The sequence below is a fragment of the Leucopleurus acutus genome (genome assembly GCF_964270905.1).
Source record: "Leucopleurus acutus genome assembly, chromosome: 2".
Classification (NCBI taxonomy): Eukaryota; Metazoa; Chordata; class Mammalia; order Artiodactyla; family Delphinidae; genus Leucopleurus; species Leucopleurus acutus.
This window is the reverse complement of record NC_139143.1, coordinates 63,746,486-63,770,584: the sequence shown is the minus strand read 5'-3', so window position 1 is coordinate 63,770,584 and position 24,099 is coordinate 63,746,486. Positions and strand designations below refer to the sequence as shown.

General features: G+C 38.4%; 1 protein-coding gene across 2 annotated transcripts in view; it reads right to left on the bottom strand.

Annotated features, from left to right (window-relative positions):
* Positions 1-3,115, bottom strand: part of ANKRD45 (ankyrin repeat domain 45) — a 53,777-nt gene extending 50,662 nt beyond the window's left edge. For both annotated transcript variants that reach the window (XM_082834658.1, XM_082834659.1), the window contains exon 1: positions 2,754-3,115. In XM_082834658.1, the coding sequence (XP_082690784.1) occupies positions 2,754-3,105 (352 nt within the window). In that variant the 5' untranslated portion in view covers positions 3,106-3,115. The remainder of the gene's footprint in view (positions 1-2,753) is intronic.
* Positions 3,116-24,099: the final 20,984 nt, after the last annotated feature.

Genomic DNA, 24,099 nt, shown 5'->3' with positions numbered 1-24,099 from the left:
TACAAGATGAAAAAGGTCTGAGGACCTAATGTATAACATGATGACTATAGTTAATAACTATATTGTATAACTGAAATTTGCTGAGAGTAGAACATAAATGTTCTCCCCCCAAAAAAATGCAAAAAACCCTGAATTGATCTGTTCTCCCACATGAACAAGCTCATGGGAACTGAGTCAATACCAACCAAACAAGAAATTTACTGGTAAACTGTAATGTAATTCATTATTTTATAATGATTAAAATAATAATTGCCAAATTGGTACAATTAGGTTTGCCAGTTCATGCATACTTTCCATTATAAAATCATCTTCATGGAATGCCAAATAAGCTTAGAATTTTCCAAATCATCAAGTCCTGTTTCCTTTTAATTTACCAGTTCTCTCAATTTCTCCCTTCTCCATTTTACTATAAGCAGCAAGAAGCAAGCAGGATGCACCTTCAACCTCTGCTAAACAAGATTTCATGGCAAGCATGATATCAGAATGAAGAAATGGATTATCTTAGAGCACATCATCAAACTTGAAAGACTGTACACCTATATCCACACACTGGAAAATACCTAACAAGAGGATGGCAATACTCATATCAACTAGTCAGAACACCACCTTCCTTGAATAGTACTAGAGGCACACTGTCAGATATTGATTTGGGGCTCTCATTTTCTTTTACGTAGTATGATTTTAGATATTACTATCAGTCCCATTTTTTGGGTGAAGAAACTGTAGCATGGAAAGGTTATATAATTTGCCCAAGTCATAGGTAAGATTCAATACTAGGTAAGTTTGCTTCAGGTTTTCAATAGCCTTAAGGCTTCTTCTGTTCCTATTTCCCTAAAAGCTTTCATCATGAACGAGTGCTGCATTTTCTTTCAAAAGACTTTTCTACATCTATTGATATGATCATGTGGTTTTGTTTATTTAATCTTTTAATGTAGTGAATTACACTAACATTTTTTTCTAATGTTAAAACCATCCTGCATTAATGGGATAAACCCAACCTAGTCCAATAAATGTTTTAACACACAATCTTAGATTCAATTTGTTAATATTTTATTTAAGATGTTTGCATCTGTGTTATTAAATGACTGGCCTATAATTTTCCTTTCTAGTGCTGTCCTTAACTAGTTTTGCTATAAAAGTTATCTCTCATAAAATAAGTTAAGTAGTTTTCCAACTCTCTTTACATTCTCTGGAACCTTTGTATCAGCTAGAGATTACTTCTTCCCTACAAGTGTAGTAAACCTTACCTTTTAAAACATTTGAGTTTGAAATTAGGTGGGGGTGGGACAATGAGGCAGATTTTGATTACTTATTCAATTTTTTTAAATAACTATTGTTCTAGTCAAGTTCCTAGTTTTTTCTTGAATCAATTTTGGTAATTTATATTTTATTGGAAAATTGTCCATTTCATCCAAGTTTTCAAATGTACTGTCACGAAGTTGTTTATGATACTTTCTAGGAATTTTTTAAATCTTAGTTTTTCCTGTGTGAATGCTTCATTTTTAAAATTCCAAATGTTGTTTATGTTCTCTCTTTCTTATAACACATATCAAAAACTATCAATATTATCAAAGGTTTTTCAACTCTTTTTCACTAAACCAGATTTTGGTTTTGTTGATTCTATTGTGGTTTTTTGTTTGTTTGTTTGTTTTTTGGTGGGTTTTTTTGGCTGCACTGTACAGCTTGCAGGATCAGGGATCTTAGTCAACAAGGGATCGGACTGAACCTGGGACACCTGCAGTGGAAGAGTGGAGTACTAACCACTGGACCACCAGGGAATTCCCTCTCTATTGTTTCTTTATTTTCAATGTCATTATTTTACTCTATTATTTTCTCTTCTTCTTTATTTGGATTTTCAGTTGTTCTTTTTCTAACTCCTTGAGTTAAATACACTGCTTTCTAATTTTCAATATTTCTTATATTCTAATATATGCATTAAATTAGAATTTTAGTTTTATTCCACAGGTTCTGACATAACTAGATCCTGTTGCCACTTAAATATTTCATAATTTCTATTATATCTTTTGTCACCAACAGATAATTTAAAGTGTGCTTTTGTTTCCAAAATCATAGGAATTTTCAGTTATCTTTTTGTTACTATTTTCTAATTTTATTTTATTGTTGTCAGAGACCACAGACTGCATGCTACGGATTCTTTGGTATTTGTAGACACTTCCTTTATGGCCTAACATATCAATTTTTAAAATTGTTCCATGTGAGCATGAAGAAAATGTATAGTCCCTATTTGCTAAAGATCATTGTTTTATTTTCTACAATGACCATGTTTTATATTTGCAATCTGAAAAAACAAGTGACTGAATTTAAAGAGTTAATTGGATAATGACTACAAAAAATAAATCTTCAAAGGAAAGAGATAATAATATTATTGAGCATTTACTGTATACCAACTTTATATTTATCATATTTAATCTTCATAACCTATAAGGAAAACCCTATAAAGAAAATACAATCATCCCCATTTTGTAGATGAAACAGAGACACAAAAAGATTAAGTAACTTGCCCTAGTCACACAGCTAATAAATAGTGAATTCTGTGTTCTTAACTACTATGCTATACTAAATACATCAACATGCATATACACACATTCATATGTGTGTATACACACACACACACACACATAACATATGCAAAATATAAAGCAGGCACATCAAATTTATCCAAATTTAAAGATAATACATAGCATCTTTAGGTAGTCATAAGTAATACTGATAAGAGAAAAAAGACGAAATACCTCTGGTGGTTTTTTCATTCAGATTCACACCATATTTGGCTAAAGCTCTAATCACATCACTTTGCCCAGCCATGCAAGCTGCATACAACAAATTTCTCCCAACAATGTCTTCTTCCAAGAGTAACTGCATGGCCTGTTCATGGTGAGGGTTCTCAGGATCCTCAAAAATCTTCTGCAAACCTTCTACATCCCCTGTGAGAGCAGGGGGTAAGAGGGGATTAATGGTGACAGTTTCCTCTGCTTCTTTGGATTCTTCTTCTTCTTCATTATCATCTTCTTCCTCTTCTTCTTGCTGTGAGAAAAATATTGATTTTTCTGAACTCTCTGACTCTGGGGGTCCTTCTGACTCCATTAACTCCAAAAATACCTGAGACCAAAAAAAGTAATAGAAATCTACTCAAACAAATCATTATTTATTTATTTGTTTGATCACTCAACTGACATTCAGTCAACTGAATGAAATGAAAGTACTTAACTGGTTCAAAATAAACCAGTTATAAAATAAGATACTGCATCCATTCAATCAATAAAGTTTATTGTGCACCAACACACTGCCTGAATATATACTAAAATGCTGAATGTGTGATATAAACAGTAAATTCAGTAGGAACAGGAGAAGAAATATCAACCTGGGTGAGATTCATTAGGAAAAGATTGAAAGAGAATGTTAAAGAGGCTCACCTGCCTAAACAAGGGTCCGTGGTGGGGAGAAGTGAGAAATACAGCTGGATCACTGAAGCCAGATTATTAAGAACTTAAAAATCAGGCACTGACATTTAGACAGAATTCATTCACTCAGTAATACTTACTGAAAGCCTACTAATATACTAAGTGCTGTATAGGCACTATGTAAATTACCAAGAAAAATCAAATTTATTTCCTGCCCTTAACAACTTACTATTACAAAGGAGAAAATATGACATGTACAAAATAAGTGTAATAAATGGTGACAAGTGCTAAGAATCATAAAATATGAAGTGCTATGGGAGTTTAGAAGGGACCAGATTAAGTCCTGGTAAAGTTAATCAAGTAAGTCTTAATAGTACTCACTCTGTCAGAACACATTAAATTGGGGATGATTCAGAGAAGAGTAGCATGGTTCCCTCATGTGTACAAAAATGTTTGTAGCTGTTCATAAAAGCAAAAATCCTGGGCAGGAAAAAAAATCCAATGCCTATGAACAGGAGCATAAACTGTGGCATATTCACACAAAATTGTATATGGTAGTTAAAATGAAGAAATTACAGTAATACACTATGTGGAAGGCAGCTTCTGATATGGCTCCCATGACCCTACCCCACCTCCTGGTAACCTCCGGCCAACAGCCAGAGGGAACCGAGGCCCTCGGTACAATAGTCAGTGAGGAATTTAATTCTGCCACCAACCACTAAATGAGTTTGGAAGTGGATCTGCTCCAGTTAACTTTGAGATGACTGTGGTCCCAGGCAACGCCTTGACTGCAGCCTCGTGAGAGACCCTGAAGTAAAAGATCCAGCTAAGCTGTGCCCTGATTCTTAACCCAGAGAAACTGTAAGATACTGAATGTGCTATTTTAAGCTACCAACTTTGAGGATATTTTGTTATACAGCTATAAATAACTAAGGCACACAACGATATAAATGAATATTAGCAATACAGTATTAGCTGAAAAAAGTAAATCCAAAAGATTAAATATACCAAGATATATTTTTGTAAAGTTCAAAGCAATTAAAATTATGGTTACCAAGGGGGAGGGATGGGGGAGGGACAGTTAGGGAGTTTGGGATTGACATGTACACACTGCTATATTTAAAATAACCAACAAGGAAAAAAATTAAAATAATAAAAATTAAGTTAAAATAGACTTTTTAATAAGTAGGTACAATAACACTATTTTAAAAAGAAGAAGAAAAGCAAGATTGAACACAAGATTCAGGATAGTGTTGAGGGGGTGGGTAAAGATGCAGGGAATGGGATAAAGGGAATCACATTTCTAGTAAAGAATATGGCATTTAAGCTGTGCCATAAAGAATTGCCAAGATTTGGTCATTCACAATTCAGAAGGAATGGAAATCTAGTTAGACAGAATAATATCTCTTTATACCATAGCCCCATATTAATCTCTACCGTCACTAAATGTGTATAATACTTAATAATCTGTTGAAGTGAGGAATTCTCTGATTGCAAATAATAGAAAAATAATAGGATTGACTTTTAAAAGTAGGAGATGATTTTCTCACATAGCAGGAAGTTTAAAGGTGGAGATGGTTCAGCAGCTCAAAAATATAGATCTAAGCTCTATTTTTCTATTCTATCACAGTTCATAAGACTTCCATCATCATGGCTGTTGCCTAATGGTGACAAGATGACTGTCATAATTCCTGGCATCACGTCTGCATTTATAGCAGTAAAAAGGGGAATCCCCCTGAGGACACTAGTGGCATTCATCCCTTTTGAGAGGAAAGTGAAAAAGAAATCTTTCCTAACAAGACCCAACAAACTTCCAGTTATATCTCAAAGGCCAGATTGTTTCCTTATATTTAAGAGAAGGAAAAAGAAGTTTCTTGATTTTCCTGCCTCAGTAACAGAAGCAAGCAAGGTAGATGGGGTTGGGGATGGGAGTTGAGTTAGCCAATCAGTCATGACTCCACCATAAAATCTGGTCCAAATCTTATCTTTGAGACTGTTTTAGTGAATCCCTTCATTTTACAGAAGGAATACAGAGGAAACTTATAATCCTTTGAGTGCCTGACATCCACTATCCACCCTCCCAACACACATCCCTGTACACATAAACACACACACACTCACTTCCTTAAAGAATCCCAATCTCCATTTTAAAAAATTCTCCTAATGGAAGATAAAGCTAACTCCCCACTACAGAAGCCAGAGAGGCACGATCCTACTTCTCTCCATCTCAGCACAAGCTTGGGAGCAGGCACATAAGTTAGGTTCAGCTAATCAGCTACTAAGTCCCAGGATCTTGACTTTTTGTTGTTGTTAATCATTGTATTATTTTTGTTGTTGTTGACATATAACACTGTATTAGTTTAAGGTGTACAACATAATGATTTGATATATGTATATATTGCAAAATGATTACCACAATACGTTTAGTTAAGATCCATCACCTTGCATAGTTACAAAAAACTTTTTTCCTGTGATGAAAACATTTAAGATCTAATCTCTTAGCAACTTTCAAATACAATATTGTATTCAATGCAATACAATATTGTTAACTATAGTCACTATGCTGTACAGTACTTCCCCAGAAGATATTTATCTTGCAACTGGAAGTCCTTTTGACCACCTTCATTTATTTCACCTACCCCCTACACCTGCCTCTGGCAACTACCAATCTGTTCTCTGCATCTATGAGTTTGGGTTTTTTTAGCTTCTACATATAAAAAAAACAGGATCTTGACTCTTGAACATGGGCCACAAGGACATGAGGCTCCTTGAAGGACATTCAACACAAGTGAGAGCAACAGTGTACTGATCGAACTTCCTGCTATGAGAACATGCTGTGGTTCTTGTGGTGTGAGCCCCCCAGAGCTCCCCTGGTTCCTGCTCATCCAGCCTCCCTAATCATGTGGGCCCCTGGTAAGTAGAGCACTCAGATAATTAGTTCTTTCTCAAAATCTAATCTCCCTCCCTCTTTTCTTTTAACCATACTTTTTTTTAACCAATGTTTATATTGGAATAAAACTATTTCCCAGGCATTCTTGTAATATGGTGTGGCCATATGTCCAAGTAGTAAACAATAAGATGTAAGTAGATATGTATTGATAGTATGTAACTTCTAGAAAAGTGTAATTCCTTCTCACTGGATTGCAAGTCTGATACCTAGAGCTTGCACAGCTCATTTAGACCATGAGGTAGATGTCCTGTCCAAATACATATATATTACTTCAATTATAATACATAGCATATAGTAGTTTGTCATATCTTGTTTTAATTATACAAGTAAACATATATAACATCTATTAATAGGGTAACCAAAGAATTAATTTTTCAGTAGTAATGGACATTTTTATCTTGGGCACATTGCATTTATGGGTATATTTGCATACATATAATTAAACAAAATATCATTTATCCTTACTACATGTAACATACTGATGTTTTTAATCCCATCTATTTTTTAAGGCTGGGTGCCACCCACTAAATTGATCTCATGACCCACTAATGGGTTGCAACCCACAGTGTGAAAAAATATTAGTCTTGAATAACCACTAAGGAAACTCTACCACGAAATCAACAAGAGAGGGTCTAACAGAAGTTAGACAGCATGTGCTTGTGGTTTATAGCTTAGGTGACATATGTCCTCATGCACCCAGGACAGTTCCAGTGACATCTCTTCCCCTGGTGTGATTTTTTTTTTTAATTTATTTTTGGCTGCACTGGGTCTTCGTTGCTGCGCACAGGCTTTCTCTAGTTGCTGTGAGTGGGGGCTACTCTTCGTTGCAGTGGGTGGGCTTCTCATTGCGGTGGCTTCTCTTGTTGCGGAGCATGGGCTCTAGAGCGCAGGCTCAGCAGTTGTGGCGCACAGGCTTAGCTGCTCTGCGGTATGTGGGATCTTCCCACACCACTGCTCCAATCTGTGTCCCCTGCATTGGCAGGCGGATTCTTAACCACTGCGCCACCAGGGAAACCCCAGCCCTGATGTGATTTTTAATAGCATCCTCTTTCACTCTCAAAGCGTCCATTACTACTACACAATAAATTATTTTGCCACCTTACTAATAACGTGATATTCTGGAACATTCTACCAAAGATATCTATATTCAAACCTTAGAGAATAGAGGCAGGATGTGTTTGAAATGCCTTTCCTCACTGGTCCATCAGAGGCCCAGACATGAGACCTTGAAGATACTGAGAAAATTCTATTTGTATTTCAGATGTATTCCTGCTAGGCCTAGAATAGCTTTCTTTTTCTCCTCCACTCCTACTAGCCAAATCCTACGTAGGCCAAGCTATAAACCTACCTTCTTCCTAAAACGTTTCTTCACTACTCTCTACAATGTACCCAGGCCTTTCCCTCCTCTGAACTTCAAAGGTCATTACATATATTCTATACCATACAATCTACCAAATATGGTATTGTATTATTTTCTATTTGTTTCAAGTACTTAAAACACCAACTCAATTTGACTGTAAACTGGATAGGAGCAAGTATCAAGCTTTTGTTTCTCTTGTGTCACTTTCAGACTTACCACAATTCCTGGCTTGTCGTATGGATTCAATAACTCTTAACATCAGGCTTGCAATTCCCCCTGCTTTTCTTCACATCCAAGAGCAATGGATTTTGGAGTTAGAAAGACTTGAGTACACAATGCAACCCTGCAACTTATTAGCTACATAATACTGGGAAATTTACCTAATCTCTGCTAGGAATAACACTAGAACCTAGTTTATATGATTATCCTGAGACTTAAATCAGACGATGCGTGTGCTAAGCACATGGTGAGCACTTGGTATGCAGACCCTATCATCACCATTGTACCATCATTCCTAGAGCAAAAGCATCCATGAAGCAAAAGACAAGATGGTAATTCTATTAGTTCTTTTCTTTTTTTAATACACAGTTTTCCTACATAGTGTTTGAGTAAATGACTTTCTACTCTACGACCACGGAACACTTGATTACAGACAGATTATTCTGCATCTAGAGATCAATCTAATCACAGGTTAATTCAGAGATGTGGAGATAAATTAGATCAAATCTAGGAATATGATTCAGGCCAGAATACTAAAAGCTACCCTTGGTACACCCTTGAATAGAGTTTAATTTCCATATCAATCCAGAAGTAATATGATTAGGGCAGCAGTTCTCAAATTCTACGATCTCAGGGCTCTTTACGCTCTTAGAAATTGAGAACACCAAAAGTTTTTGTTTATGAGGGTTATATCTATCTGTATTTACCATATTAGAAATTAAAACTGAGAAATCTTTAAAATATTTATTAATTCATCTTAAAACAATTACATGTTAACACAAAAGTACAGCTTATAAAAAATAACTATATAAAGACAAAAAAATGATGAGTGGCATTATTTTACATTTTTGCACATCTCTTTAATGTCTGGCTTAATAGAAGACAGACGGATTCTCATATCTGTTTCTGCATTGTCTGCAATGATGTGTGATATTGTGATACCACATGTCATGTGGCCTCTAGCAAACCACTGTGACATGTGAGAGAATGAGAGTGCAACGGCAAAAAACATCGAAGAATTAATATGAAGAATTAATATGAATTAATAATGAAGATAGTTTGACTGGCAGACTCCCTGAAAATGTCTTAGTGATCCCCAGGGATTCTCAGACCATACTCTGAGAACCACTGCACTAAGACTAACCCTCAAGCCACTCCACTCTATAGTCAAGCTCCCAAGACTGTTCTAATCCAAATCTAGACTGAACTAGGATCAGCCTTTCTGTAATAAAAGGACAAAGTGAAGTCTTGTAGGCCATTTATCCTTAGGCCTAACTTTTGAAAGACAATATCTAATTAGGAGAATAAAAGTAAACTCTCATGTGTTTGGTGGTCTATCGCTGACTATGCCTTTCATCATATTGTCCTTTGAAGACAGAGCAAAGAATTCTATTTTCTATGGGTTTTTTCTTCTTATAACATAGAAGATTTAGAATATTTTAAAGTATTTTTACTGTGAATATAAGTTGTAACAGGGTGATCATACTAACATAGCTTTTCCTTTCTTCCTTTTATCAACATTCTAGATATTGAAAAAACTTAACTCACTAACATTTTTGTTTTAGAAAACAGTTTTTCCCATGAGAAATATGTAACTTATGTTTAATATATAGTGGGTTTATTTGTGTTATTGTTAAAACAATAAACTTTTTTAAATTCTCAGTTTTAAGTTCTAATTCTTACTATACCTATAATATTTACTGTATGGACAGATACTTTCTTTGCCCAGAATAGTTATAACATGAATCAAAATTGCAACCCCACTACATATAACCAACAGTTCACATAGAAAATGAGCGTGGAGAGGGGAGAGGGAGGGCTGGAACTCTGAAGGCAGAATGACTGTGAGTCAGAAGACCCATGCTTTAGTCCTGATTCTTGTATTTATTTTATTAAATATGCGACTTTTCTGAACTTACTCTCCTCAATTGTGAATTGAGAATAGTTCTGCCTTACTGAATTAGTGTGAATTTTAACTACTAAGTGTGAATTCTTTTGAGGCTGCTAAGGCACTAATAACAGAAAATCACATAGGTCCCTACTCCACAGGCATCCCAGTCTGGTGGGAAAGACACAAGTAAATCAGCAATGACAGAGTGAGATAAGGGGCATAATGGACATAAGCAAAGGGTGCTTGGAGAGTAAAGAGGCTGGACCTCTAAATTAGACTCCCGAGTGGGGAGGTCCCGGAAAGGCTTCGCAGAAGAGGTGACACTTCAGTATCGAAGAGCAGGAGTCTTAAAAGGAGACAAGGACAATCCAAGTAATGGGATTAGCATAAACAAAAGGCAAGGAAGGCAGACAAGACACTGTGAAGTTGTGGTAGAGGAACAGATCTTAAGGGCCTTTTAAGCCAATTGAATTTTTTCTTCAAAAATTGTAGTCCCTTAAGGATTTTAAGTCCCAGCTCAAGGGAAAGGCCTCAAAGGGCAGCCCTGGGCTCCCAGGATTAAACAAAGGGAAGACCCGAAGATACAGACAGTGGCAGCCCCAGTGCGAGAACATGGAGGTGGGGCGGAGGGGGTACCGGTCATGTCTGGGCACCATAGTTCGCCTCTCCGCCTGAAGCCCGAGGGACCGCCCGCGGAGCGTGACCGGCTACGCAAAGCTCGGGGCAAAGGCAAAGACTGAGGACGCCGCGGTTGAAGCCCACTCCCCTCCAGTCCCTGCCGAGCAGCGTGGAGGGGAGATGCCCATTCTCTTCCACGCCCATGCGGAGCGCCCACCCCAGGCCCCTCGGACCCCGGAACCGCGACCCTCCGACCCGCACTCACCGCTCCCTAGGCCCGGGCTTCTGCGGTTACCATGGCGACGGCGCACCAGCGCTCGGCAGCGCCTCCCCCTCTGAGCGCGGCGGCTCCGGCTGCGCGCAAGCGTCAAGGGTACAAGGTGCCGGAAGCGAGAGGCCAAAGGCGGGGAGGAGTTCGTCAAAATGATTTAGATTGCTGTGTTTGGACGGTGGCGTGCTGGTTTTTTCTTTGTTTTGTAAGTTTTCAGTAATATGGTCCATATTTATTTTACAAATTTAAAAGGTAAAATCTAAAAATAAGGTGTGTATATTGGTTGCCGGCCAGTCTTAGACGTTTGGCCTTTAACCGAAAGAATTTTCAGGAAATATGAGGATGCATTCTAAAACAACGGAAGACTGTAAATATAAAACGGACAACTTGCTTAATTTTCTAGTCTACTGAGGTTCTTTCTCCTATGGTTCACAGTTATTGTCGCCAACAAAAGGCGTTTCTTGAGACCTCACAAGCGCCCACTATGGCAGGAGCAGAAGCAGTTTGGAAACTGTGTCTCTTTTGATTCAGGAATTTAAGATCCAAAACAGTCTTTTAAAAAGGGGGAAAGGAATGTAGGTGGGATAGGAGCATCGAAAGAAACCAGTAGAGAAGAGGTAAGCGTACCCAGAAATTATGTAAATGTTCATATCGATCACGGAGGGAAGACCGGGAAGTTTTTGTACTGAAAAGGAAAAAAACCTTCATTTCTTTCATCATCTATTTCTACAAGGAAATCATTAAGGAAGAGGTACCATTTTAGAGAAACTACAAACATTTTAGCTGAAGGCTGAATAGCCTAGTTTTAAAGTGAATATTTGGCCAAAGGCCCAAGCAAACTATCACTATCATAGATCTGAACTTCTGAAATACAAGAGAAATTTTGAAAAAATTTTAAACTGTAGTATTAAAATTTCTTATTCAGGTAAGTTGTGGTAATCAGAATTGTAGAGATGACTTTGTAGACAGAGACAGTAGTCTAGAAGCTTTGTCAGCTGCTAGCTTGCTCCGGCAATCACCAATACTGCGTATTTGCTCTACTAAACACTCATTTCCTACTGAAGTTGGTGGAGGAGCAAGACATTTTAGGCATTTCACTTTTAAGATGTTCTTTTTCATAGTCTTTGGTTTGGGGAGAGTCTTTTAATGTCTGAATGCAAGATGACTTATGATGCATGACTGTGCATGATTATGTTTTTAATTGATCTTCATTGGTTGTGAAGGAGTCCCAAATACAATTGTTTCTTGAAAGTCTTAATTTGAATTGAATAACTAAAAATTAAATAGAGTTCTTAAAGATTACTTTTAGTACTCTGAAAGCTAGAAAGTATGGGAATACACTAAATAGGTCTGAGAAACCTAAAAGCAAAGGGGCCTTGTTCTCTTCTTAACTCCATGTCAGAAACAGCTGCATGATTCATTGGGGCAGACTAGGTTAGAAACAGCCTTACAAAGGAGATTCCTGCCTCCAGTGTGGCCCAGATGCAGCAGATAGACTCCTACAATCACCTCTAACTCCCATGCCCGCCACCCAAAGCTTGGGATAAAGAGCCATTGGATCTGAAGGGGGCAAATGGATGTACGAGAGACATGTCAACAACAACCTGTAGGTACTAACAATGGGGGTCCAGATAAGACAGTGAAGGCCTGATGTACAAATTACTTAAGGAGCAGATGAGATAAGCACTCTTCCAGCTCCCCTAAAATCAGGTCAGCTCCAAAAAATTATGGTAGAGAGGTTTCCAAATTGATTGAAATTCATTTTTTCCACTCTAGGAGAATGGGTCCTCTGATTAGAATTTAAATTATTGGTCTTCCCTGGTGGTGCAGTGGTTAAGAACCCACCTGCCAATGCAGGGGACACAGGTTCGAGCTCTGGTCCAGGAAGGTCCCACATGCCGTAGAGCAGCTAAGCCCATGCACCACAACTACTGAGCCTGCACTCTAGAGCCCGCGAGCCACAACTACTGAGCCTGTGTGCCACAACTACTGAAGCCCACGCACCTAGAGCCCGTGCTCTGCAACAAGAGAAGCCACCGCAATGAGAAACCAGCGCACCACAATGAAGAGTAGCCCCTGCTCACAACTAGAGAAAGCCCGTGGGCAGCAATGAAGACCCAAGACAGCCAAAAATAAATCTATTTTAAAAAAAGAATTTAAATTATTTTAATTGTTATTATATTTCTTAAATTCCATAGTTCATAGACTGAGAATCATGTTCTTTATACAAGTTAATTTCTGGTGAAATAACAGGATAAATTAGTTGAGAAAGTTAAAGTTACTCCAAGGTAACTTAATGTACTATATTAATATTTATATTTCATTAACTAAAGGCCTATCATATGCTGAGTACTATGTAAGTGATTCTTATAAATAATCCCTAATCCTCAGAGCAACTCTGTGAAGGTAGTATTATTATTCTTCAAACTGATACTCAGCAAAGTTGGGTCACCTACCTAAGACCACACAGCTAGAAAAGAGCTGAACCAGGGTTTGAACCTAGGTCAGTGTGGTTTAAATTACCACAGGTTTGCCACTGGTTAGCTATAAACTAATTATGTATTAGAGGATGCCTGTCCAAACTGATAATTTAATTTTAAAATAATCTATCTTGAGCCATTGTTTTGGCAGTAATTAGAAAATATCAATGCCACTCCTGCTGTATGACTAAAGGACTGTTTCTGCATATAGCTAATCTTCACAGCTGAAACCTGAAGGAGAACGTACTGAACATCCATTGTTTCTGCCTGCCCATCCTTCCTCTTCTGGTTACAGCACACAGTTTTCTAGTAGGCAATCCCTTTCACACACTCTCAGCCCAGGTCGTTTGGGTGGGGCCAGTCCCACTCCAGATCAAGTCCCAGCCAAGCAGTGTTTTCTACACCCCTGGGCACAGTGATTAGGTCAGGAAAAAGCATGGGACACAGATCAGTGTAATCAAAGCTAATCCTGAATTTTTGCCAGAGCAGTAGGTAAATAGGCATTCTTTTTTCAGCGGGCGTTGATGAGAGACAGTCAGCCTGAGTTGCCAGTAACCATCTTGCCACTATGTGGAGAGAGCTTGACAGAGAGATGAAAGAGCCAAGAAATGAATCCTGAGGCCATTCCTTGAGCCCTGGAGCTAGAAATACCCAAAGCCATTTTTTATCCCCTTTTTCAATTGTGTAAGTCAATAAATTACTTTTTTCTAATTCAAAAAAAGATTGGATTTTTGTTACTTGTAACATCAATGTCCCATAATATGGAGGGGGGTATATATAGGATGGCTTTATTTTAGAAACATGCTATCCCTAGGGGTAAATACCTGAAATTTGGAATGGATATTATTGCAGTTACGAGTTTCACTTATGGATGGACCACCGTGCTTGAATATTATTGGTTAGTTGATCAATATTAACCTGGAGGCAGGTTTCTAGTAAAATGCCCTAATGTTCTGTCACCCTCTCCATTTCACCATCTCTGAGTTAGTGACTTAAATATAACTATATAAGGCATACTTATCAGATGACCCAAGCCTTGGAATAATAAATAGTATGAGAGAGGATGGCAGAGTGAAAATCCAAACTCAAAAGATAACTAGAAATTCAACAGGCAAAGGAGTAGAAAAAGGCAACCCAAAAGAAATGTAAAAATGCACGAGGCACAAAATAAACAGCAGAGTGCATTAGTGAATACCTAAGTAGGTTAAAATAGCAGGAGAATATGTGGTTGGGAGAGAGGCAAGAGATGTAGTTAGGGGGATTAGACGAGATCAGACAGCAATGGGGAGAGTGATTTGGAGAGGATAAGACTGCAGGCACAAGGAGGAGTCAAGGCTGACTCCCAGGTTTCTATCTTGTGTGACCAGGTGGTTTGTGGCTTGTGGTTTCCTAAATAAGAGAGATTTTGAGGAAGGGCTGGGTCAGAATCAGGATAATGAGTTCAGTCTTAGAAAAGGTAGAAATATCAGTGTGCCTGATATCAGTTACTGTATATTTGAATCCAAAGCTTAGTAGACGAGACCAGGAGATAAATATAGTTTTGGGAGTCATTGGAGTATAAATGTTATCAAAAACCTAAAAAGAAGATGAAGTCATCCAAGATGAGTGAATAAAAGAACAGAGGGCTGAGGACAGAGCCCTGGGGAGCAATTACATAAGAAGTAAGCAGAGGAAGATAGGGAAAGAATGATCTGAGAATGAACAGACCCAGATGAGTGTGGCAACATAGAAGCCAAGGAAATAGTTTCAAAAACGACTGAAAAAATGACAATGGAATTTGGCACTTAGGAGTAACCTTTGTGGGATCAGTTTTAGTGAAGGGTGGTAGGCAAAATCTAGATTTCAGTGGACTGAGGAATGAATGAGAGAGGTCAGAAGTAGAACCACTAAGTTTTTTTCTTTTTTTAAAGGCTTTTTTGTTTTTGACTCTCTAAATGCAAGAAATATCTTTATTTTTAATGTACGATAATTTTGGCATTTGTCAGATATAACATCAGGGTCATCAATTTAACAACTATAATTGGAAATGAGGAAGTGCTGGCTGTAAATATACACTACTCTTTTGAGAAGTTTGACTAAGATGTGGAGGGAGGAGATTGCCCAGAAGTTAAAGGAAAACAAGGTATTAAGGGAGATGTCTTGGCAGCGGGAGGATCACAGAAGCCTGAGTGTATCTATAGGATGATATCAAGGAACTAGTAGAAAGAGAAGATTAAGAAAGGAGATGACAGGTGAAGTAAGATCCTAAAGAAAATTAGAGGGAAAAGGGTTAACGTATAGATGGGAGGGTTGGCCTCAGAGAGGAGGAACGTGGCTTGGTCCTCTAATTCTGAAATGGAAAAGATAGCAGTGGTGTGGATACAGATAATTTTTCTAGACTATGGTATTGGAAGTTAAAGAAACCAAGCCTGATGGCCTTGAACAAAGTATGCTTAAACTGAGGGAGGAAGAGATGAGTGAGGGGCTTGAAGATTTGGCAAAATAATGTTTAAAAATATTGATGGCAGGGTGCAGTGGTTGAGCGTCCGTCTGCCTATGCAGGGGACACGGGTTCAAGCCCCGGTCTGGGAAGATCCCACATGCCGCAGAGCAGCTAGGCCCGTGAGCCATGGCCGCTGAGCCTGTGCGTCTGGAGCCTGTGCTCTGCAACGGGAGAGGCCACAACAGTGAGAGGCCTGCGTACTGCAAAAAAAAAAATGTTGATGGCATTGAAGAGGTGAATGAGGATGAAGACCATGAATTTAAGTGACCCCCAACCTGCAGAGTCAAGTGCTTTTCTCCAGCAATGCTCAGACATCCAGCTTGATCTGAAGTGGGTGTGATGGAAGGATAAAGGTACATGAGGATAAAAAGTTCTGGTGAGAAAATGAACAGTAAAAGGATTAACCTTGTCCAAAGAAAAGTTGGCCCTTTCCCCCCAGCTTCTTGGAGGTAACCTCTAAACCCTTGGTATGTCCTGCCTGTCTTTGTTTACCTGGAGGCCTTGGACCATGCTGCATAGTCTGTGCTAATAATGTGCTTTATGGTGGGGCCATGGGTCATGCAGCATCAGCTCAGCCTCTCGAGCCATCTCTAACATCCCCAATGCAATCAGCAAGCCCGGTTTTGTATTGGCATCTCCTACCATCAATCTGGTCTACAGAGGAGAGCCACTACTGAACTTATTAGTGATTCTGGGTTCCCTTCTCTCTAGCACCTTCCTTATTACTTTGGTAAATGGTGTATCCTCTGGTCTGTCCCATGGAACATTATTGCCTGGTGAGTTTTCCAGGCTTATATATTTAGTACGTATATCCATTTTAGCATGCTCACTTCTTTGAACTTTTTAATCCCTTGTTCTACTGCCTTCCATGGCAATTCAGGCATCTTTACCTCATTTAGTATAGGCCATCACTATCCATATGTATGAAACCATTCTGACAGCATGTTTACACCATCTCCTGAGATCCTTGCTGGGTTGTTAAATCCTGTATCCCAGGAGAGTGCTTCCAAATTAATTAAACTCCCTTACTCAACTCTGTATTCTATCCCTGTTGATCCAGCACTCTCAGAATTCAGTCCCATGTGTATTCACCCACATCCTGAACTCCTAGGATATAGTCCCTTTTACTCCATCATCATGTGTACCCTCCTGGATCTTGAGCACCTTAACGTATAGTCCCTTTCCTTCATCATCAGGTCCATCACATCCCCAGTGACTTAACTCTAGTTACTGTATTGGCCTGGAAGGTAGAGCTGACCCCAAAAGGGCTCGAGTTGTCCTGCAGAAAGGAGGATCACTAGCCCTAGGGAGGTGGGAGTCATTTCCTTGGCTCAAAGTGTTCATGGACCTTTGGGAATTAAATATGTTAGGTGCATGAACCCAGATATCCCCATTCCATATGTCAAGGTCCCACTTTTTCCTAATTAGCACCACGTCCTTGGCATACCAGACTTGCCAATATTGAGAGTTTAAGCTCCTTTGAGGCTCTGCTACACTTATGATTAAGCCCTGGACCTGGTCCTCAGCTATTCCTGCTCTCCAGTTGCAGAAGATGGGAGCTTCTATATTTGTTACCAGGGAAATCCTTTAGCTTTCATGTTTAGTTTTTAATAACCAATTAATCACTCTCAGTATTTCATTAAATAGCATCAAATAAGCTTAGCAACAGCCACCCATATTTCTTCTATATATCTCTAACACCTGAAACACTGTACCCACTAGAATATTTCCTCCCCACCAGTTTGCTAATAGTGAAAGTTTTTAACGTATGCACTGCAATTGCGTCAGGGACTATTTATACACTTTCTACTAGAAGTGATGATATCTTCTGCCAGCCTGGCAGCAGGTGATCCAACACCACCATCTTAGTGACTGCTTCTTGACCCACTCCTGGCATTCCTGGCACCAACTGTCATAGTTGGGTGACCCAGGAAGCATATGCTGAGATGGAGTTTGCATGCAGGAAATTTATTAGGGAGTGCTCTCGAGAGCAACACCTGGAAAGAAAGGTAAAGAAACAGGGCACAAGTAGAATCTGGGCTGCGATATAGTCTCAACAAAGGTCGATGCAGACCATCTGGGGAGCTCTGAAGTTGGGTGGCCCTTCAGAGCTGTCCCAAGATGGGGCAAAGGAGCTGTACCTTGTACCCCTGCGCCAACCAGTTACTGGCTGCAGGCTGCCCCAGGAAGGGAGTGAGACCTTGGGCAGGAAGCCCCTCTCTTCCACCAAGGTGCTTCCCAGAAAGGGCTGCCAGCTGAGATCTCTCTGCCACTAGCACTTCTACTGGCTGGTGGATCATGTCCCTCATTCCCTGAAAGATGTCTGACTGGTGCGTTACAGGATTCACTATATGCCACCAATTTGTCATACAGTTTGGCCCATTTGTTTTTCAATATTCAGGTATTGCTTTTTTCTCTTCTGATTAAATTTTGTTTTAAAATTGTTAAAGACATTTAAATAAAATGCCTTTAATTTTATTGAAATAAAAAATAAATGTTATTTAATAATATATAATAATAAATAATAAAGTAAATTTTTATTTAAATAAAAATGTAACTTGCTTAAATGAATTTTTAGTTATTAAGAACATTTAATAAATAAAAATATAGAATTGAATACTTTCAGAGGAATCTGGCTTCCATCTCTAATTCCTCTACCCTGTTCCCTCCTTTCCCCTCTAGCTAACCATTTTTATTCTCAGTTTATCTTTCCATTTTTTAAAAAAAAATAAGTAAATACACATATATATACTTGCACATACTTCTACCCCTTTTTAAATTAAACTTAGCATATTGTAAACACTGTTCACTTAGGTTTTGTTACTTAACAATATACCCTGAAGATCATGCTGCGTAAGTATACAGAGATTGTCCTCACTTCTTTTTTTTTTTTTTTTTTGTGGTACGCGGGCCTCTCACTGTTGTGGCCTCTCCCTTGCGGAGCACAGGCTCCGGACGCGCAGGGTCAGCGGCCATGGCTCACGGGCCCAGCCGCTCCGCGGCATGTGGGATCTTCCCGGACCGGGGCACGAACCTGTGTCCCCTGCATCGGCAGGCGGACTCTCAACCACTGCGCCACCAGGGAAGCCCCTCACTTCTTTTTTTTTAGCAGCATAATCCTCATTATGTGGATATCCCATTGCTTATTCAATCAGTCCCCTATTGAGAAGCCTTGGAGTCGTTTCAATTCTTTTGCTCCCACAAAGAATCCTGCAGTTAATAGCCTGGTGCATATTTTTTTTAATTTTTGCAAGTGTTTCTTTAGTGAGTTTGCTGGGATAGTGAGTTTGCTGGGTCAGAGGTAAATGCAAATATAATTTTGCTAAATCTTGCCAAATGCCTCTCCATAGAAGTTCAATCATTTGACATACACACTAGCCATGAATGAGAATGCCTTTTTCCCCACAGTCATGCCAACAAACATGTTGTCCAGTTCTGGATTTTTGCCTACCTGATGTCTTAGTACAGCTATAATTTGCATTTATCTTATTATGAATAAGACTGAATATAATTTCAAGTGTTTAAGGGCCATTTCTATTTCTGTGAACTGCCTGTCCATATATTGCCCAAGTATCTATATTATTTGTTTTTTTCTCCATTTTTTAGAGGCAGGGATGTAATACATTATGAATCCTATATTGCAAATATGTTTTTCCTAATTGTCATTTTCTTACTTCATTTGTAATATTTTTTCCATGGAAATTTTTATGCAGTCAAATTTATCTTTTTGCCTCTAGATTTTGAATCACAGGGAAGTTTTCCTCCACACTTAATAAAAAAATTCATCTGCATTTTCCTGTACTATTTTTATACTTTCATTATTTGCATTTAAACTTCTGATACATTTGGTTGTTGTGGGATAGAAAGACCCAGCTCCTTTATTCCAACTTGTGAAAACTCTGAGGGGCCATCCCTGCTTCTGAGCTTCCCATAGTGTCTTCAGAGGCCTTTGTTGAGACTGCACTGGGGTTCAACTCCTTATATGGAATGCATTCAATTTTATCTTTTTCCATAGTATAGTATAATTTATGCAACAGTCCATATATTCCCCACTGATTTGAGATATCACCTTTATCACATGCTAAATGTCCATGTGTTCCGAGGTCTATTTCTGGATTTTCTACCTTGCTTTATTCATCTGTCTGTTCATACACCAAAATCACAGTTTTAATTATAGAGGTTCAGAACATGTTGTAATAATATGTTAGGGTTAGCCCTCCCCTTTGCTGTTTCTACTTTTAGGCTATTTCTGGGTATTCTCATTTGTCTATTCTTTCATATGAACTTTCTAATCAACTTATCTAGCTCTGTCAAAACTCTGATATTGATTTACTTGGATTGCATTAAATTTATAAATTAATTTATGGAGCACTGTCATCTCTATGAAACTGAGTCTTCTTCTCCAGTAACATAGGATGTCTTTCTCTTTGCTCAAGCCTACTTCTGTTTCTTTCAGGAGTGTCTTATGGCTTTCCTCATATAGTGTCATATAACTATAATGACTCTTGAATGAGAGTTGTAAAGAATTCAGATTCCATTTTACACATGAGAAAACTGAGGACCAGAATGACCAAGTGATTGATTGAGGTCACAGAGTTAGCACTAGGACTCAGGTCTCCTGGCTCTCATCATGGTGCTCTCCACCCTATAATTCTATGGATGCATCTAGGCGACTAGGAAAATGCTCTTTCATTGTCTGATTTGTGCTCATTCCTCCTGTTATGTTCCTGAACTTTCCAAAGCACTTTCCCATTTCACCAGCTTTGTCTCACACTGCTCTCTCCAGTGAACTCTTGCCAAGATGTCCTTGCCTCTCTGGCTTTTGTGTCTTTGTCTAGAACACTCCTCCGTCCCTTCAAACTCTGTCACCTAGTAACTCCCATCATCCTTCATATTCCTACGTAAGAGTCACTCCCTCAAGGAAATCTTTTGTGCTACTTACCTATTGCTGCATAACAAGTTACCCAAAATTTAGTAACTAAAAACACAAACATTTATTATCTCACAATTTTTGTGTATCAGGAATCCAGGCATGGCTTAGCTGGATGCTTCTGCCTCAAGGTCTCTCATGAAGTTGCAGTCAGGCTATCAACAAAGTCTGAAATCTCATCTGAAATCTCAACTGGGAAAAAATTTGCTTCCAACCTCACTCACGTTGCTGATGGCAGGATTCAGTTCCTCGTGGGCTATTGGACTGAGGGCTTCAGTTCCTCACTGACTGTTGGCCAGAGGTCCCTCTCTCTTCATTACCATGAGGACCTCTCCATAGGGCATCTCACAATATGGCAGCTGACTTCCGTCAGAACAAGCAAGTGAGAGAAGACATCCACAACAGAAGCCACAGTCCTTTTGTAAACTAATCCTGGAAGTAACATTCCATCACTTTTAGTATATTCTATTTGTTAGTTACTAGATACAGCTCACAGTCAAAGAAGGAAATTGCACGGGGGCATGAATACCATGAGGCAGAGAACACTGGGGGCTATTATGGACTAATTTGTGCCCCACGACCTCCCAATTCACATGTTGAAGCTCTAAGTCTCAATGTGACTGCATTTGAAGATAAGGCCTATAAGGATGTGGGGCCCAGAAACCAAATCAGCTGGCACCTTGATCTTGGACCTCCCAGCTTCCAGAACTGTTGTTTAAGCCACCCAGTCTGTGGTATTTTGTCATGGCAGCCTGAACCAAGACAGGAGCCATCTTAGAGACTGTCCATCTCACTGCCCCTGATCCTCCAGACCAGGTCTGGGCTCCCTACTATATATCTTCTTTAGCATGCTAGAGGTCTCTTTCAGACAATTATCCCAATAGTGATTAAACAATTAGTTGTGTAATTCATGGTTTCATTTTAGAACCCCTGTCTCCTCAAGAATGAAATTCCATAAAACAAGGAACCTTGGGAGTCTTATTTACTGCTAAACCTTGAGTCCAAGCATAATATTTTATACACAGCAAAAAAGATATAATTTCTTTTTTTCTATTTATTGACTTTTTTGTGGTAAAATATACATAGAATTTACCATCTTAACCATTTTTAAGTGTACAATTCAGTGGCATTAAGTAAGTTACAGTGTTGTACAACCATCACCACTGTTCACCTCCAGAACTTATCATCCCAAATAGAAACTCTACACCCATTAAACAATAACTTCCCATCACCCTCCTTCCAGCACCTGATAACCTCTATTCTAAAAAAAAAGGTGTAATTTCTAATTGAAAGATTATAAGGTAACCTCAGCAGCCCCTGATAACTTGTTTGACTGTTATTACTGCCTCACACCCAATCCAGGTAAAATCTATTTCAGGGATTTTTTCAACTAGAAATGCAGGTTTCCCAAGGGCGTAGTCTTACTAGGGGTGACAAAAATCCTTTGGTTGTTGCAAATGTCAGGTTTACTGTATTCGTATTTCTAAATGGATGTTTTTAGACTTTGACATAAATAGAAAGGGTTGGTTTACGTTTAATGCTCCACTTTAAAAAGAAAAAGTTAGTAGAAGCACAAATCAGATTGCAGTGGGGTGGAGAATGAATCATAGCTTTATAAAAATAGGAGAGACTACTCTTATCCTGGCCAAGTATTTAAAAACTCAGTCATTGTTTAGCAGCAGCCCTTAACATTTTTATACCCTACTCATTATAATTTCCTCACACTGTAGAAGAAGCTAAGGGTCACTTTGAAGACATTTTTCACAACAGACAATTTATAGAAGAGAAATCTGAATATGGGCTACACATGAAAAGACACCTTGACTGCACTAAGTAATCAGAGAAATGTACATCTAAACTATAGTGAATTACCATTTTATACACATCATATTGGCAAAACAAATTTAAAGTTGGGAAACACCAAGCCTAATGATAATATAGACCAACAAGAACCCTCAGACACTGCTAGTGGGAGAGGCAGCATAGCACTACGGCTGAAAGCATAGACTCTAGAGCCATTTTGCATGGTTTCAAGTCCTGGCTCTGCCTCTTTGGCTTAACTTGACTTTGGGAAAGTTAGTTAATGTCTTGGTACCACCTGTATGATTGAAATGACAGTAATAATAGTCTCTACCTCAAGAGGACTAGTATGAGTATTGATGAGTTAATCTAAGAAAAACAGTTAGAAAAATGTCTGGCATGCAGTGCATACTATGTAAGTATTTGCCAGGAACAGCAGCAGCGATAGTAGCAGTGGTAGTAGTACTTGCTGTTGTTGTCATATAACCACATTGCAGAGCAATTTGGCTAGTGTAAAGTTGAAGAAATGCATTGCATACAACCTAACAGTTTTATTCCTACTTCATATCCCAAAGAAACTCTTACAGGTGTACACAAGAGACATATACAAGAATTTACACTGTAGAGTTATAATAGGGAAAACTGGAAACAGCCAAAATATCCATCTGTAGGATAATAGTTTTTTTTTAAATCTGTGATATATTCACACAATAGAATACTATACAGCAGTGAAAATAAATAAATTAGAGTAGTGGTTCTCAAACTTTAACATACATTATAATCACCTGGAGGTCTTATTAAAACACAGATTACCAGCCCTCACCTCCAGAGTTTCTGATTCAGGAGGTCAGTGGTGGGGCTTAAGAATTTCCACTGCCGAGTGATGCTGATGCTGTTGGTCCAGCATCACATTTATAAACCGCTACAATGGAACCTTCATTGATCAATAGGGATAAATCTTAACATATAATGTTGAGGGATAAAAGCAAGTTGCAGGAGAATACATACACTTTGGTATCATTTATATAAATCTTAAAAACATATGCACACACATACACACTACATATAAATATGTAGTAAAAATAAATACAAAGAAAATGCATAGTAATGTTAAAGCAATAACTTTAACTTTGGAATGATGTTTACCTTGTGAAGAAAGGAGGATAAAGAATCAAGAAGCTTATATAAGGGGCTTCAGTTGTATTTGTGACATTTTATTTCTTAAACTAAGCAGTGGATATAACATGTTTATTATAATATGCTTTATACATTTTAATTTAAAGTGAATTTCTTACAGACAATATATAGTTGTCTTGCTTTTTCTTATCCAATCTGATCATCTCTACCTTTTAATTGGAGTGTTTAGTCAATTTATATTTACTGTGAAATTACTGTTATGGTAGGCTTTTAAGTTCACCATCTTGCTATTTGTTTTGTAATTGTGCCATTCACTCTTCATTCCCTTTTTCCTTTTTTTAACCTTCTTTTAGATAAATTTGATATATTTTATTATTCCATTTTGTCTCCTTTGTGGGCTTATTAGCTGTAGCTCTTTGTTTTGTTGGAGTATTTTGTGGATGCTTTAGGGTTTATAGTATACATCTTTAACTACTAAAGTCTACTGTGAAATAAATTATAAGGCTTTCATGTATGTAAATATATAAGAGCCTTACAAC